We start from the raw sequence: 18,983 nt of genomic DNA on the forward strand, positions 1-18,983 counted from the left end.
CATAGTTATTTATTCATCCATGAAATGGTGTATGTTTATTCTCTGGATCAAACGTTAAATTGATGATACCAAAGGATATCGAATTAAGGGCCAGAGAAAGTTTCATGGTTATGGGGCCACTGGTTGCCCCAAATTTTTGCTGCCTACAGGATTGCTGAGTGGATAATTTTGTTCATATGCTTAGCAGTGGCATCGTAACTAGAGGCCTGCAGTAAGTGCTGCCTTGTCTTATTACGGAACTCTTTGCAGATAGGTCACATGATGGTGCTCATCATCGTCATGTGACCCATGATGATGATGGCCACCATCATCATCATCATCATTCAGATCTGCTACTCCCCCGTTTGTGTGTGTACAGGTTGCTATGGTGGTTCAGATCAGCCTTCCACTCACTATTTTCTTCCATGCTCTTTTATTGTCTTCACCCAGAATCTCCTGGACTCTGGAGTTGTGGAAATCCTCGTTGTGGAAACCCTCTCCTCCCATATACTGACTTTTAGCTAAAACTTGAGATTGAGTGGTTGTACGGTGGCGATGTCATTCCTCGAGTTGATATCCGTATATCTCTTTGGCTAAACTCCTCTCCCATCCTCTTCAAATTGCTGTACCATTCTACGTTTGCTTCAATTGTTTTATTGGATGTTTATTACCAAGATTTTTTCTTAATTTCTCAATTGTAATTTGGTCTTGTCATTGCTTTCATCTGTTAGTTCCATTTATCATTTCTTAAAACTCCTTTCTGTGGTTCCAAGTTGTGATCAATCCCTTTATATCTTACCGAACTCTCAGGTTAAAAAGGACTCTAAAGTTGGTTGATGTTTCTCTTATAATGACTGGGATTTAAATAATTTTATTATAACTGAAAGGAAATTGGAGAAAAAATTGTTGAAACTAAATTGAGTTTATCCAATGATAAAAGAAGTTGCAAAAAGAGGGAGTTGAACACCATAAACCGTACTAATGGGAATATCCTTAGATTCAGGGGAGAAATCCCAAGAGGTCGGAGATATGCATACACCTCTCGAGGCTTGTTGGGAAGCAGGTAGGGATGCTGGAACAGATGTAGAGAAGGGGTACTAAAAATTGCAGCATCTGGAGACTGGGCACCCGCGAGGTGACTGATTGAGGTTTTTAATGCTTTCAATAGATTGAGCAAACTCAATGCTCAACTCAGCCACGTTGTTAAGGACGCCTATAACAATTCCTCACGTCATCGACGGGATTCGAACTCAGGTGTTTTCCACCCGGTGTTACGCACGTGGCCTTCAAGAATAGTGTACAGAGTTCGTGCAGTGGTGTTCCAATACTTTTGGTCATACAGTGTATAATCTTAGGTTATCTCATGGATGCGAATCTTTGTCAACACATTTTTGATGAACCGCCCTTCGATGTTGAGTTCAATGGTTAAATTAAAACTCATAAGATTCCTGCGAAATTCTACTGAAGTGTCATCCAACCGATCAAGTCCAGCGTCTTGTTTCAGCAGACGCTCTAAAACATTTTGTCCCGCGTTGGCAACAATGAAGCTCGCGCAGTGGAGTCTCGTGAAAGTGCGCGCTTGGAATTGTAGAAATTACAGGAAATGAACAATATGTCCATTTCTCTGGAACTGTCTGTCTGTCGCGTGCAAGTTTCTGAGCGGGAAACTAAAGGAAGGAATGCGAACCCATCACACGAACGCGGCAAAGTGCGTTTCATCGTGAGCCGTTAGTCTCGCTCTTAATTCTGAACTCCGTCACTGGTCTTTGTGTGGCAACGAGGCGCCACCGCTGATGAATCGTCTGTCAGGGGGTGTCTTAGCGGAGTAAATCGCTGTCCGTTAATTAAATGCTACTCTTTCGTAGTCTGCAATTAACAGATGGCTGCGTCAATACCCGCTAATGCGAACACAACGTGCCGAGGTCACGTGATTACCCGCACGATGCTTAAATGACCCGCCAACCCAGGAAAACCCTTTCCATAGCGTCTCTTCAAACATTACAACCGAAAATGTTCGCGTGTTGCTCAGATGCGCCCTCTGTCTGCTGGACTGCGTTATTTTAATGGCCTTCTCTGTTTCAGCCAATTTTCACACTTCTCGGTCTGTGGATGATGACTCAAAATTGAATTTTACTGCCGGATGCCCTTTCTGTTATAAGAAGCATTTTTTATATTTATAAATTTTTATGGTACTTCCCTATAATTCATTATAAGTAGATAACTGACCATATAATATTCTGATTTTGTAATTTAGAATACTCTGATGAAAGAATTCGTAATTTACCCTTGAAACTTCTTTTGTAATTCAAACTTTTGTTTAAACATTAGTAGTTATGTCAATGGTGAGAAACATTTTAGATGTTTGTGTGGCAGCGCGTGTAGTGGTTTGCGCGAATGAACTCCCGTTTGGTGTGGCGCTAGTATCTGTTTTGTTTTACCTATATGGACTACGGGCACATCTTGTGTTGATTCACCTACAGATACGATTCGTGCAAAACTGCAAGATTTACAAATGTGGATACGAGGACAGAAAATAAATTTCATGGGCTAAAAATCTTCAAGTATCATAACCCATTGAAAGAAGTTGATGGATACCTAGAGTTTTTTTTGGTTAAGAGACTAACCATCTCTTTAACTTCATCAGACTCACGTCTTTTTCTTCCGAAATGTTGCGTGGAGCCAAATCTGACATATAGGGAGGATGGAGGACAACTTCAAATCCTGGTTATGAAATTCTTGTGAATGTTACACGGATGCAGAAAGGCTGTATTAAAGGAACATTGCTGTATTGCCAGGTCTAAGTCATTATTTAACTTGTTGGATATCTCAGTATACCACACTCAATTATTTTAGTCCCTTTTTGAGATTACCAGCTACGAGGCATTACTTTATAAACCGCCCTCGTATTAATTTCAATCTTTTGATATTTCTCTACCAATATTTTTGCCATAAAGCATTGTCCAACCAATAATAATAATTATAATAATTTTTAAAAAATTGTTTAAATCAATTTTTTTACTTTTTCTTTTCTTCATTTTATCGAAACAAAATTAAGAGCAAGTGAAGATGATCCTGCCCTTCAAGGGCCCGTGCACTAGGAAAAATTGTCTCCTATAAAGAAACACGTGATTGATTTAATAGCTGCCAGTGTTTCGACTCCGGGGATTAGTGTAAAGATTCTTATGTCAACAGTAAGATGGATGGGTTAAATCTACCAAGTGGATTCTTTAGCTTACCGATTCCTGTAGATTATCGGTGATTTGATTCCCATTTCTCTATCAAGGCGCCCCCTACAGGTCACAAAGTATTACAGCAATTTTGACACAAGAATCAAGAGAGGTACTTTAAACAGCATTTATTTCTCTTCAAAAAATTTCTTTCTCTTTAACTGTGACGGTTCCAGAACTTCCAGGCTCAAATTCAAACCAAAAATAGCATTTTATCCAAGTCCATACTCGCTTAGTACGAAACACGCTTAAAACAACCACTAGACAATGCATGAGAACAGATTCTGATCTTCTACCATCTACAAATAAATATAAATTAACATCGTTGGTGAATTCCAGATAAAGTTTGGTGATTGTTCTAGAGTGCTATTTTCTTTCTATCCTAATACTTATGTCTAATATTAGAATGTAAAAATGTACAAATCATTTACAATTCTTAAGAACAAAAGCGCATCAAGAGATCAGTTCATTGGCGTACATTGATTTAAGCAATCCGTCCTGGATCCGCCACAATATAGAAACTGCTTGTAAATCTTAGTATAATCTTATCAAATCATACAAACATTTCCGGTGAGGGGGGTGTACAAAGAAGCTGCAGTGAGAAAATTAAAAAAAACAGTTCAGTAAACAAATATTTTGGTAAGTCATAATACACAAATGAACTGTGATATGGTCACGCCCATAAAGTTCTTTAAAATCCTGTAATCTTCGCACTTTACGATGTGGTTGGATGGAACTAATCACATGTCAATGACGTAATCCAATGACACGTGTTATTGTGGTTGGGGATCATCGGATGTAGAAATTGTCCCTTTTCTTTCTACTCAAGACCATCACGGGTTCGTTGCTGGTCTCTTCCAACTCTGAATGAAAAATGTCTGGAAGCCACTGTATCAAAAACACCATAGAAGAGGTAGCCAGGGGTCCACACAAAAATAGTTCTCATTACAACCCAACAAGTCCAACGCGATATTTCAATGTCCAATCCAATGGAAGCAAAACTCAGCCGATGCTAGTTCTTTCTGAGTATTTATCTTCTACAATTTCGTCTATTCGGTCGAGGGTAACGAAGAATGCAGTCCTTTTTTCGTCTCTGAATCCACCATTACTGTCCTGGACGGAAGCGGAGTCATAGGGTCCATCCGATGAACGCTCTTCTTCGTGGGTATAGTAGACAGCCCCTTGCTGTCTGTACATAACTATTGTAATGATAATAACCAGCACCAGAAGCAGGATAATTGCTACCGCTACAATAACACCGACATTGGAATTGGCAATTAATACCCTGGACTGTGGTGAGAAGCTGGAACATGGCTCGAGGTCACTGGGTCGAAGATTCTGAAGTATGCTTTCCTCTAGATGAACAGGAGTGGCACATGTTAGGCATTTACTGGATTCGGAATCTTGGTCGCATTTGTTTTCAAACAATCGCGAGGTTGATAGCCAATTGAGGAGCGATGACACTTTGCAGGTGTAGCAGGACCATGGGTTCGAATGCAGATGTATGCTATAAAGCGATGTAATGTTCTGCAGCTGCTCCAGAATTCCTGGTTCAAGGCTGTCGAACTCGTTGTTAGAAAGGTCAAGTTCCTCCAAGTTTCTTAAGGGTGTAAACAGCTTACCGGATATGTTATGCAAGTGATTAAAAGACAGATCCAGTGTTTTCATATCCGCATTGTTTGAGAAGGTGTCATCAGGAAGATCATTTAGATTCAACCCGGAAAGAGAGACTTTTGTAAGTTTTGGGAGGCTACCAATTAAATCAGCCACCATATCGGATGAGATGATATTACGACTGATGTCCAGGCTTTCTAATGAGTGGGCAATGGGCATAAGGACATCGGCAGTTAGCGACTCCATGTGATTGTCAGAAAGGTCCAGTTGCTGGACAGTTAGATTGCAAAAGGCGCATACGGAGAAGCTGTAGATTTTATTTCTGGACAGTCCCAAATGACGAAGATTATGGCCATCAAAGGTCTTCTCAACCAACACTGTAAGATTGTTGCCGTCAAGGTGGAGATACTTTAACTTTTTCAAATGTCGAAACTCTTCTGGAGAAAAAATTCTAAATTTATTGTCTCGGAGGTCTAGCTCTTCCAAATTCGGAAGCAGTTGATAAATCAGGGAATGAAATCTCGTCAAATTACAAGAAGCTAAATGAAGACGCTTTAATGGTTTCACATCCTTCAGATTTTCGGGATCGACGTCTTTTAGCGGGTTTCCACTTAGATCCAGCCTTTCCAAATTGGTCATCAGATAAAAGAAACGTGGTACCAAGGCCTGAAGTCGGTTCCTGGCCAATGATAGAGAAGTCAAACTGGACAGAAGGCGAAAAGGTGCTGATGGAGTGGCTGCTATATTGTTAAAACTCAAATCAAGGATCTCTAGATTGCTCAACCCATTGAAGTCCTTGTCCCGCAGAAAAGAAATGTTATTATGGCTCAGATCCAGAAGTCGCATTTTCTGACCTGGCCAGAAGGAACTGTCCCCAATGGCTGGGAGATTTGAGTAAGTGATCCTCACTTCCTCTAGATGATGAAAGTCCAAAAAGATTCTCCCAATCGTTAGTTCGTTAAGATTATGAGGAGGCGCTGTGATCACCAATACTTGTACTTCGGTGTCCATGTATAGCGTTGGGATTTCATTCATCCCACCCTTATCACAGGTGACTTGTTTCCGAGAATCTTTGTCATCGCACCTGCAGTTAGTGGGGCATTTACACCATCCAAGTGTCCAACAGTGAAGACAGAGGAGAGCCACTAAAGTCCACACTGCTCCATCCATCTTAGCTGCTCGTGAAATCAGGCCATCCTATAATTGAAAAGAAAACAAATCAGTTTCAGAGGACAAAAATATTCATTTTAATTATTAATTAACTTTGATAAACAGAGATTGGCGATTATTAATTAAACATTATTGTTGACAGAAAGAGGATGGCTGAAAATGTTGCACACATGCAGGAAAATCAACGGATGGAAGTTGTTGTTTTAGTGTTTTGGGCAGATCAGCAATTTAGTCTATTTTGTGCTGTATTAATATGTCTATGAATTGTGTGTGTTCTGTGGTCGATTTGCTGTTTGCTAGACGAAAAACCCTTCTTTCCTGGAGAAAAAAACGATGTTACCCTCGCATGAGATCGATTAACTCAGCCATGTTGTGAAAAAGGTCCATTAAAATTCCTTGCGTCTTTGAAGGGATTCGAAGTAGGGGTCTTTTCCATGTAGTGTGGCGTGGGGGGGGGCGATGATTATACTAACAGTGCTACTCACGAGGGCTATCAGGGGTCGGAGAAAACTTGAATTGGTTGTTGGGTTTTTAGGAGCATCAGCAACTAAGGCCATGTTACTCTGTGTATACTGTCTGTGAATTGCGTGTGTTCTGAGGTCGATTTTCTGTTTACTGGAAGAAAAACCCGAGTTTCCTGGAGAAAAAACCATGTTATCCTCACCTGAGACCGATTAACTCTGCCACGTTGTGAAAAAGACCCATACAAAATTCCTCCCGTCATCGATGGGTTTCGACCCCGTGCTATCCACGAGGGCAGAGAACATGGAAGAAACATTTTTCCAAGATGGGACAAGATGCAGTTCATTTCATTACAGAACATTTTAACTAGAGGGTCATCTCTAATCCATATAGGTTGAATGGTCTCTTGTCCATTATACTCACTGATCCCTCGATCTATAGACAACTATCTGGGACCCTCGTGGGTAGCACAGTTGGTAGAATCGCAGTCTTTCCCACACCGGATGGAAACGAATTGAGTTCCCGTCGATGAAAGGAGGAATTTTTATGGGCCTTTTTCACAAGATAGCTGAGTTAGTCGGTCTCAGGCGAATTTAGCGTGGTTTTTCATCCAGCAACAGAAAATCAACCTCATGCACATTCAATTTACCGACAATATACACGTAGCAATATGGCCTTAGTTGCTGATGCTCCTAAAATCCTACCACAACAACAGCAACAATTGCAAATGTTCTTCTAGAGGGAAGCAGCCAATTAACCCAACTTCCACAGTGCACAATGAATTCAGTCCAGAAATAATCTAACAGCATGCTGTTAGAGGGACACTGATGCAAAGTAAGATTTTAAAAGACTTTTTCTACAATGACACAGATCTTTCATACAATGTCTTCACAAAGAGTTTGCCTTGTAATTGCACTACTATAATAAACTCCATCTGATCGTTTGGTGGAAAACAAACCAAGTGGAATTACAATCCAGGCAAAAGCAAAAAGCACTGCTGAAATTCCGGATGTTATAGAAAAAACGATTTCCAAACAAGAAGATTAGAAGAAACCGGGAGAGTAAACAAATGATAGGCAGGGTGGAGTTACTAATGGTCGCCTGTGTCAACAGACTGTTGGTCTCGCTACTTAAGAGCAGACGCCACCCTTCTGCTCTCGTCTGGATAATCCTCGACAGACAGTGCACGGCTATCGGTAAGATGCCTGACCTAAATTGATTCGAAAAGAATCTTTCTCTTTTCCTTTCCGAAGGTGAAAATGGGAGTGGAATGATATTTCAACCTCCATCAACATCCATAACGATCAGCGCGAAACACACCAAGAAGAATATCATTGTCAGAAATGTCCGCCCCTAATTACCCCCGAAAATAATATTCCGTTCTGAATTTTTTAATTGCTTTTCATTCCAATTTTCCCTTCCGATGAATCCCCAGAAGTGGACTCATAACAATTACTCTGCTGCCCTAGAAACAATGGCTAACGCAAGCGCCATCTGGTGTCGGATAATTCGCTTCGAAAGATTAATATCATCTAATTAACTAAGGCGGAAGTATGGTATTAATTATCCTTGCTGCTAGTGAAAACAATATCCAGTTTGGAATGGAAAGATAATTGGATGTTCATTTTGATCTTCTTTTCAAGGATTCTGTCCAATCAATCAATAAGAAACCTTTTTTCTTGATTCTCATCTGTCAGCTTTTGTCAGTGAAGATACCAATTTTCGGTTAAATTATAGAATACGTAGGTTTAGTATTATAATTAGGAATTTTCTCGATAGGGGGAGCAATGATCGTTAAAATTCTTTGGTAGTAAACAAGTTCCGATTCAACAGGAAAGGAACAGAACAGCAACAAGATACCTTGCCACTAATTCACGCGTAATTACAAACAGGTATTTTTTTTATGTATACTGCCATACCAAAATATTTGAGGACGTACCTTTCGAAAAGCGAAAGGTACGCTTTGTCATTGTCACAGAGAGGTGACACGTGTATTGGTGCAGACTGTGTCCAGGGTATATCAGTGGCTGTAGAATGGAAGAATTAGCAGCAATAAACAGAAAGTATTTCACTTCTTTCTTATTTAAGAAAAAATGCGCAGGGCACCATTCCTTCTGGCTAGTATGGTTCTACAGACATACTGGACCCAGAATGCATCATGGCTTCTGGTGGGCAATGTCTTAGGGAAGATTCTACCATTATACTTGATGTCTTCAACTCCTGAGTTGTGGACTAGGCTCTTCTTGCGCTGTTGACATTGCCCTCAGAGAAAGCCGCCCACATAGAGTAAGGACTGTGCTCATATGGTTTGATGGCCACTTCGAATATGTCGCATCTTCTTTTTCTCACGCCTCAGGATTTGAAACCAGTAGAGCACTTGGGATTATTTGGAAAGATGCATCGGAAGCCCTCGTGGATAGTACAGTTGGTATAATCACCGTCCTCTCCACACCAGGTGGAAAAGACCTGAGTTCGAATCCCATCAATGATGTGAGGAATTATTATGGGCCTTTTCGCATGTAGCAGAATTACTCGGTACCAGCAAACTGGTAAATCAACCACAGAACACACTTAATATATGGACCTTATATACAGCGCAATATTGCCAAATCGCTGATGCGATTAAAATCCTACAGCAACCAACCAACCATTGGGTTGGTTGGTTGGTTGTTTTTATTGTACAGTTTAGGCGCATCAGCTACAATAGATCATATTGCACCTTATATAATATGTCTGTAATTGCGTGTGTTCTTTGGTCGGTTTGCTTGTTTTTCTGGAGGAAAAAGGCGAGTTTACGAGATAAAAAAAAAACATGTTACCCTAGCCTGAGACTGATTAACTCAGCTACGTGTGAAAAAGGCCCATAGAAATTCTTTGCACCCTTTAGGGGATTTGAACCCCAGCCTGGTGTGGGGAGGACGATGCTTACATGCACTATGGCTACTCGCGAGGGCCATTTATCGTTTTTGTGGGAACAGTGGTTACAATCACTGTCCTCCCCACAGTGCGTGGAAAATGCCCGAATTTAAATCTAGTCAATGATCCTAGGAACTTTTATGTGCTTTTATCACTCTGTGCTGAGTTAGTCGGTCTCAGGCGAGAGTATCATGGTTTTTCGTTTGTCTAGTCTAGAAGCGATTCCAACAGACTGTTACGTCATCTGGTCACGTGATATTTTTTAATTGCTGTTTTCTGGTCCGGATTGCTATCAATTAGACATGCTTAGAGGGTTCAGAGTACGAGAAAGACAGATAACGAAAGAGGGCTATTAAGCTGTGTGATCAGGAGCCCCCCCCCCAATGCTGACTGAAGTCTTTGTAGCGAGTGAAAAGTTGAATTTCCAAAATATTGCGATTATTTAACAAAGAAAACTAATGCTTGGCTGAGAAAGGCTTTCAGCACATCTCTTATGAGAGTTTTCCTGCTTATCTCTTCGTTCATTCTTGGGCAAAAAAGGAATTACCGAGATGCGCCTCAATTATACGCTACTGTTGGCTTGCATGCAAGTCAATAACCATTAGAGTTGTGTTCTTTATCTTTTCCATTTGGTCCTTTCTCGACAAGACTTCGATGGGCTTCCCATCAGAATTCCCATTAAAAAAAATCCACGAGATTCGAAGAAAGCTTTTGTAAATAAACTCATAAAACATCAGAAGGACATAAATCGGAAATAACAAACAAAAAAGAAGATAAATTTGTATTAGTAGGCACGGCAAGACCAGTTATATCGGTACTCATTATATCTGCAAGGAAAGTGACAAGTTTATTGTGCAGAGCATTGTTGGAAAGTTTTTGCCAAACGAATATGTGAAACCAATTGTTTATCACAATCACAGAACACAATGGCCTCAGATATTTGGAAGACTTCTCGTTTAATTTGGAAGTCTTATCATTTCGTTTGGAAGTATGCTCAATGTCGTCCAGAGTATGACCTTGAGAAGGCTTACATATGACCTTGGAGCTTGATAAACGGATCATATATGCAAGGAAAGTGACAAGTCTGTTGCAGGCATTGTTGGAAAGTTTTTGCAAACGAATATATGAAACCGATTGTTTGTCACAATCACAGAAGACAATGACCTCAGACATTTGGAAGACCTCATTTAATTTGGAGTTTTAATCATTTCGTTTGAAAGTCTTCTCGAGATCATTTGTCGTCCAGACCTTGGAAGCTTGATAAACGGATCACATCTGCAAGAAAAGTGACAAGTCTGTTGCAGAGCATTGTTTGAATTTTTTTTTGCCAAACGAATATGTGAAACCGGGAAAATATGAAGGTTATTAGAATCACAGAAGACAATGACCATAGAGATTTGGAAGGCGTCTCATTTAATTTGGAAGTGTTATCATCTCGTTTGGAAGTCTTCTCAAGGTAACTTGTTGTTCAGACCTTGAGAAGGCTTCCAAATGACCTTGGAAACTTGATAAACAGATGATATCATTAGAAATTGGACGAGATTGCTGCAATTAATATATACAATGGGACTGTCATAATTGTGGCGCGGAGGATCGCTTCTCAATTAAACGGTTGACCCGCTAGCTGATCGGATACGGCATAATACGTTAAGTACACAGCAGGTCGTCTGCCGTAGCGAAACAGGTCAAGACATACCGGAGCGAATCAATGGAAGCAACTCACCCCGCGCTATCTCATTTATCTTGTGTGCATCTGACAACACACATGCGACCAGTTGTGTACGACTCCGCATCTGGGGGCTGTCGCTGCCTCGATGACGCTATCCGTCGACTCTGCAGATAATGTCATCTTGCATGTTAAACGGTGCCAGCTGGGCATAGCAGTGCGCAGGCGCAGACAAAGTACAACGTATAATCTGCCTCCGATCTACTTATCGAGTCATTATTAGCGGGTCACTCCAATCAATTCGCCGCACGAGCTAGCATGATTACCACCTATCCCCTTAGAGTCTAGACAAGGGGGCTACATTAATCACTTTCGGATATTCTGCAAACAACAGCGCCTTCTGTTGGAGACCAATGACTTTCTGCAGTTGGCAAACATTACCATCGCGTGTTGAGCCTAATTTAGATGCATCTGTATCATTAAGTCGTTTGTACATCTCTGTTATGACTTTGAAAGGCTGTTATCTCTCCCTTTTCTGTTCCCTTTGAGTAGATGCGATACCTGAACTCACTGCTCTCGAGGGAATGGGAGGGAATGTTTCTGGGTCTACTATCGCACACAGTGTAATTCGATATTCGGTCAGCAAATCTATCTGGAACTGGCGGATGACTCAAAGGACAGCTATTGAGGATTCATTAAGCTGTAAATCCTTTGTCTGCCGTTAAAGGGAAGGCTTGGATCCCTCTAGGGTGGTTCGGTATTGATCGATTGTTACGAATGATGACATTGAAGGGAAGTTGCGTTTCTGTACCTCCCCTGCATTTATATCTTTCCGATTACAAGCGTAGCAAATATTAAAATAATTAGCCGTGGGCCAACCCAATTTTCCTAACTTCCATTTGCAGAATTTCAACAAAAGATTCAGGGATAGATCTTCCTATCTGCTGACGGGTTTCTCAGGCGCATTGCTCGTAAATTGCGTGTGTTTCTGGTCAATTTGGTTTGTTGGACGAAAAATCCGAGTTTCTGGGAGAAAATGCCATGCTACATTCGCTTGGGACTGATTAACTCAATCACGTTGTGAAAAAGACCCATATAAAATTCCTGACGTCATTGATGGATTCCAACTCAGATATTTTCCATCCGATGTAGGGAGGATGGTGATTATACCAACCGTGCTACTCACGAGGACTATCGATGTAGTACCAGAAATTTAGTTAAATATTCTGATTGGTAAATTACCGATGTCTAACTGATGTTCACGAGATTTAGTGACAGGACTGTCACGCATATAGAATCATGATGCACCACGCCAATGCAGCTAACCTATGTGATTACTTCCCTGCACAGGTCATTTGCATATCCTAAGTCATTCGCACATAGTTATGCTAGAGCTGTTTGTGTTGCCATTGCCATTATCTTAAATGATCAAAGAGAACAAAGCATGGAAAAGCAATCAAAATGCTCTCCAATATTGAAATTTGGGTTTCAAAATTCAGAAACGAAAGGATGCTGACCATCTTCTTCAATGTTCCGTTTTTACTTCTGAAAGACCGCTTAAATCAGAGGAGTTTATAACTTATTTTTGATAATGCAACGTTACCATATTTAGCAGTCACGTGAGCTCGAACCGCAATCAAATCAAACATGTATACTGCTGCATCCTCCACGCTGACCAATCAGCTACAGCAGGCCCTGGTCCAACAAATCATAAGGAATTTGCTCCACCGGTGGTCTAGCCATCAGCAAACCGACCGAAGAAAAGTGCATTCTGATATGTTACATGATAGTTTCAAAGTGGCCTTAAATGATGTACTCTAAGCGTGAACCGTTGCGTGAGTCTACACTGTCCAATGGTCATTCTGTCAGCGTGGATTTGATTTTGGAGAAAAACAGAATTTTCTGTTTTTCTCCAAAAACAGAATCATCTTCAAATTATTACACCATGAGCTCCATCCATTCGTTGATGTCATTTGGAAAAATCAAAAACAAGAATGGGCCCAGTAAGTACCGACCTTTGGGACCTCAGTTCTTACGTTAGCCCAATCTGAAGAGTAACCATTAATCATAACCCTCTGCCTCTTGCCCTGCAGCCGTTCTGTCATCCATCTTAGAATCTTATTGTTACCCCAAAATGTTCCAGATTATGATTGAATCCCTCATTGAGGGATTCAGTCAAAATAAAGTAGAAACTATTTCGTACACCCAGTTCATGAGTCACTCTATCAAAATAGCTAACCAAGATTGGTTAAACATGATTTTCCCTTTATAAAACCATGCTGTGCTTCTTTCACAATTCCGTTTCTATTCAAATGATCCTGTACAGCAATCTTGATCTTTGGTTCCATGATTTTCCCTACCACTGAAGTCAGACTGATCAGTTGGTAATCACCCACTTCATTCTTAAGACTGCCTTTATGTATTGGCAATACATTGGCATTTCTCCAATCTAAGGGAACCTTTTCACAGTCTAGTGATGACCACATAATTAACCTTAATGGTTCAATGCACTCTTTTGCCGAATCCCTCAAAATTACTTGGTATATAACATAACCTCCAGGAGCCTTACTCGCCTTTTTCCTCGAAAGGTTTTCTAATAATCTTCTGAAATCTCAGTATCTCTAATCTCATGATTTCCAGCTTCACTTGCACAGTTTCCCCACAGCACGAACGGTTCTTCTGTAAATTGTCAATGCAAAGTACCTGTTGAATTCATTCATAACATCAGCTGAGTTATCTAAGACTTTCCAGGACCAATTACACAAGGGTCCGATCTGATTCCTTTTTGTTTCTTTGTATTCACATATAATGAAAGCCTCCTCGTCCCTGTACTTTGCTCTCTTAAAAAGCGATAACTCATTGCCTTTGAAAGCAACTTATTCTAATAATTAACAATACCTTGAAGATGTACTTCAAATACCCTCATCGATATCATTGAGAAAAATCTGAAAGAAGGTGTCCAAACACTGAACCCTGAAAGATTCCGCTAGTTACCATTAGTCCAATGTGAGCAATGCTTACTGATTACTACCATCTGTCTCCTTTCAATCAGCAAGCTATTATTTTGTAGCGATCACGTCCCACTACTTCCTGAACAGCCCCTCCACATAATATCGAATAATCCGTACAGGAACAGTAACACAAAATGAATATTCGAATTGTGACAGATATTTTGTAGTACCAAATATATAAACAAAGGCTACAGGCGCTCTTTGGGGATCAGATAAGTTTGAGGAGGGGCAGAAAGTGATCCTACCTAAGAGGTTATTAGTGACAAAGAACAAGAAAATCTTGCGAGTGAATGCAGACTCAAAACAATGCCAACTTATTTGGTCTTTTCTGGCAGACTTCCATTGCAGAACGCCCTCTATCCACTTTTTTGCCGGTAGTGTGCTTTTATTTGTGCATAATTAATCCATCAATCACCATATTGCCTTAGAACCACATCTTCTGTTGTTGAGTGGCGCGTGATAGCGGTTTAAGACGCGCCTGCCGCACTAATGGACCACATTACAAGCCAAGTACCACTCCAACCATCTTCGACTACATTGTCAACGATGTGCTCCCTCCGAAAACTCTTTGAAGTGATTATAAAGATTTTTACTTTATTTTTTGCTACCAGAAAAGCTTTTGGTATTAATGAGGGATGCATTGAGGCTTGCACGAAGAATAAGAAAATCCACGTGATAAAAAGAAAAAGGCAATAAGAAACGCGAACAAGAAAGTTAGGTATTACCAACTGAAAGTGTTGTCACATATTTTTAAAGTTCTTTAAAATACGCGATCTCCTGTTAGAGGTCCATAAATTATAGAAAGGATGATGCCCTCTAAAGAGCAACAAGATGGAAAACTTTGTGGATGAGGGAAACGTGCTTTATGTCTGACAACATTTATCCTATACTTAATGGAACGATTTCATACACTGCCCTACCAAAATATTACTGAATCGGCCACAACGCCTCCTGCCTGAGAATTCATTCATGACATTAGCTGGGTTATCTAAGACTTTCCAGGACCAATTATATAAGGTCCCGATCTGACTAGTTTTTTCTTCTTTGTATTCGCATATAATGAAAGACTCCTTGTCCCTATATTTTGAAACTCATTGCTTTTAAAAGCAATGAGTTTCAAAGAATTGCATATTCTCCTAATCTTTGGGTCTATCAAAAGTAATCTGTGAAGTCCATCGTGATATCTTCCTACACAAACTCAAAGTGTACATTAGCAGTCAGCAAGGACTATGATTGAAAGCGTATTTTTTACATTGACAGGCCGAAATATTAGAAATCTCTATTGAATTTTTAGTAGGGCCATCTTTTGCTCGAATTACAGCCAGTAGATGTCGTGGTATGGATATTCCATTGGGTGTCTGAAAGAGCCTGTCTCAGATTTGACCATTGTTCTGTCAGGATATTTGTCAGCTGCTTTTGTGGTGGAGAGCTACGAAGCCGAACTGTCCTTTCCAACATATCTCTGAACGTTCTCAATTGGATTCAAATCTGGACGAGGTGGCCAGAGTTGGAAATCTTAGAATGATCCTCGAACCATTCAGATAGACTTTTTGCACAGTGGATAGATGAACTAACTCAGTCCATACCAATAGAACATGCTTCTCACCTCCGCCACTTGAATAGTGGACACGAGAGTCCCCCATCAAAAATAAAAGATTCTACCAACTGCGCAACCCACGAGGGATTATCTCAAATATAAGTGATTATTTAACGTTTCTATTTTAACTTAAACTTCATGTGCAATCCTTATGAAAGTTCCTTGCGGTACAATTAAATCTCAAGTCTCCTGGTGTAGAGATTTCATGAGGCTAAGGATCCACACAGCTAGCATACTGATGGCTTAGGTTAGATTATCCCTCGTGGGTTGCGCAGTTGGTAGAATCGCCCTCCTTCCCACACCGGGTGGAAAAGACACGAGTTCGAGTCCCATTGATGACGTGAAGAATTTTTATGGGCCTTTTTCACAACATGGCCGAGTTAGTCGGTCTCAGGAGGTTAGCATGGTTTTACAGACGTTATACACGGCGCAATATGGCCTTAGTCACTGATGCTCCTAGAACGCAATAACAACAAAAAGTCGCTGATGCTCCTAGAACAACAATACAACAACAACTACAACAGCAGTTTACGTATTGGTAGAAATACTTTAAGAAATTACAAGTGCGGTACAAACATTCTGTTCTTTCGCGAACGCTGTTTATTTCATTTGAGTTGAAGGTTAATCCAGTGTAGGTTGAGAACGCGAAGCCTCTCGGAGGTTCCTTAAGTGAAATGAATGATCAGAGGGTAGTCGGAGATAAAAGGCACGTTTTTCCACTCTTTATTTGCTGTCACTATGAAACAGATATTTCGCCTTTCACCGGTCCTCTGGAGGTCCTTCCAACTGGAAGAAATATTGCCAAAGTTCACTCGGAACTTTCGAAAATCGATGGGGACACCTACACGTGTGATCAGAGCGGCTACGACCTTTGGGGTTTCACTCCCGACCGTAATGATTTGGTACTCATCGTTGGGATCGTGAGGGCGGGGTGTGGAAGGATAAAAAATTTATGATGCAATGGAAGCCCCAAAATAGAAACATTTTTGATGGAAACCGAATACAGACTGAACGTTATCTATCACAGGATATCACGTGGACCACCCCTAAAATTCTTATCGCTACAAATTCACCAAACGATATCGTCACTGTATTTGGTTTCCATGGTTACTATTAACAGCCGACTCTATCTCGTTTTACTCCAAGAGTTTTGAACTTAAACTTCTTCAAGATGGAGAGACATTGCATAAATATTGAGGCTGGATACAGTGAGTCTAATGATAAGCCAGCAAATGTTGCTGCCCATGACTGAACGCGGGATTTTGACTCGCGGATGAATCTCTATAAGTGTGAAGAAGTGTCCAAAGAAAACTTCTTTTATATACATTCCTTCAGAAATGGTATCCATATGAAATACTTTTAAGACATAGAGAATTACTAGGGATCACTCAATGTCACATAAAAGTCGTTTCTCTGCCTGTTTGAATAATTTAGAACTTTTATCGATATCAATAACCATGTAAACAACTAGATGAGAAGCATTTTTAGACAGTTGTATGAAGGCAGTTTCATTGTAACAGCAGTAGTGAAGCAGTACACCATTTACTGGTACCGTGCGTTTTTTCCCCGAGAGAAATCATCTTTATTTTGGAAAAGTAAAGATAATTTTCCAGCAGGACTCACAACTCCAGAAGAGGAATGCTTTAAAAGTGGTGACCCCTGATACATTGAGATTTTTCAGACACTCATATCCTTTATTTCCCCCTAGAGGGTATCACGTACCAGTAACTAACTTCCAAGTTTTATATGCTCCATGACATAAATTAATTACTGTTAGAATATTTTCGATGATCCTGATCCATAATTCATCAGTTACTGTTGTGGTCTAACATGTTCCACTCCACTTAATCACTCAATATGTGGTAAGGTGCGTTCACAGTTGCCATTTATGCCTTGACCTTTTGGCCTCTTGCTTTCTGCTGCACAGTAACAGTTAGAAATGTTAATGGCATCGAATATCGGGTCCTGTAGCGGCTCAATGGCATTCTGGGAAAGCTTTTTACCATCTCCAGGAGCATTTCCCACATAGGATCTAACATAGGAGCAAAGTCCCTGACAACCGCACTCAAGTCTTCAAAGGCTGTTCTCTAAAAGCTCTGTAAAATTCTTCGATAAGCTAGACACTGATTGTGAGTTCTACAAACCCCTTATTTGAGAACTATACTTGGATTTTTGTTTCTGGAAATTTAAAACTTCCGATTCATACTGAGCTATCTTATGATGATAAATTTTCACTAGTTTATACCATCTGTATTCAAAAATTGCATCGCTATATGCTAGGAATGGAGAGTACCTAAACCACTTACGATTTGCAGATGACATTGTGATCATAAGCCATGATCCCGAAGAATTAGAGGAAAATGGTACTCAAGGGGAGCTAAAAGAAAACCTGGAAGACAACAACGAAGATGGACATATGAAATTCAAGAGTTCGTGGGCAGTAAATGGATGGCCATTGCCAAAAACAGAAGGAACTGGAAAGTTGCTGAAGTGGCCTTCATCCTGCAGTGGATTGAAACTGATGATGATGTTGGGAAAATTTGTACGTGACCATGTTCTTCCCAGCAGTAGAGGGTGAGATTAAAAAAAAAAAAAAAGAGCCAAAGAGAAAATCCCTTGAAATAAAACTGCACAGGAGATAATTACCAAGAAGAAAACCCAATATCAGATGGGGACAGTAATCCAAGAGGATTTCGAAAATGCCTTCTTCTCCCAAAACTGGAAAAGAAGAATCAGAAAACTTGAAGATACAATAAAAGTTACAACTGAAATGAAACGATGAGCTACACTTAATGTTCACCAACCATCATAATATTAAGAGACACATGGAGGAAATTCATCATCCCGGAACCGGAAATAATGTCTAAAAAATCCTTTCAAGAAACATCTTGGCCTTGCTGAGAGCAGCAGTTAGCGCAAAAAACGAAATAAATTTCTCTTTCAGAAGATTTCCGAACAGAAAACTTAATGCACATCAGATATATTGTTATAGGGTTGGATAAACGGATTTAGTGCCCCAAGTGCATCAGGACCAATGCTCCAGTTTAGACAATTACAAATTATAAAAGAAACATCTCGAGAACGCTATAAATAAAGTTTCAAAAGATTGCTTCGGAGTACATTCCCGGGAGATATTTTCTCAGAGAAACAATTATTCTATATTAGCACAGCATTAGATTAATGAGACATTCCTGGCTATTCGAGGTAATTTATGAATCGTTGGAGACACTAAAAGGATTAGAGAGGTAGGAATTTTATGGGGAGGAAGAAAGCAGTGGTGGTGTCGCTTTTTATCACAATAAAAACGAAAACACAAAATAAACTGGATTACACGATATTAA

The 18,983-nt window shown here is 40.2% G+C and overlaps 1 protein-coding gene across 1 annotated transcript in view; it reads right to left on the reverse strand.

The window, feature by feature from the left end:
* Positions 1 to 4,208: 4,208 nt before the first annotated feature.
* Positions 4,209 to 18,983, reverse strand: part of LOC150078733 (uncharacterized) — a 69,150-nt gene continuing 54,375 nt past the window's right edge. The window contains exon 2 of the mRNA XM_090382304.1: positions 4,209 to 6,017. Within this exon, the coding sequence (XP_090238430.1) occupies positions 4,209 to 5,990 (1,782 nt within the window). The 5' untranslated portion in view covers positions 5,991 to 6,017. The remainder of the gene's footprint in view (positions 6,018 to 18,983) is intronic.

Source organism: Mastigoproctus giganteus, chromosome 10 (genome assembly GCF_048544385.1).
Source record: "Mastigoproctus giganteus isolate SK-2022 chromosome 10, ASM4854438v1, whole genome shotgun sequence".
Taxonomy (NCBI): domain Eukaryota; kingdom Metazoa; phylum Arthropoda; class Arachnida; order Uropygi; family Thelyphonidae; genus Mastigoproctus; species Mastigoproctus giganteus.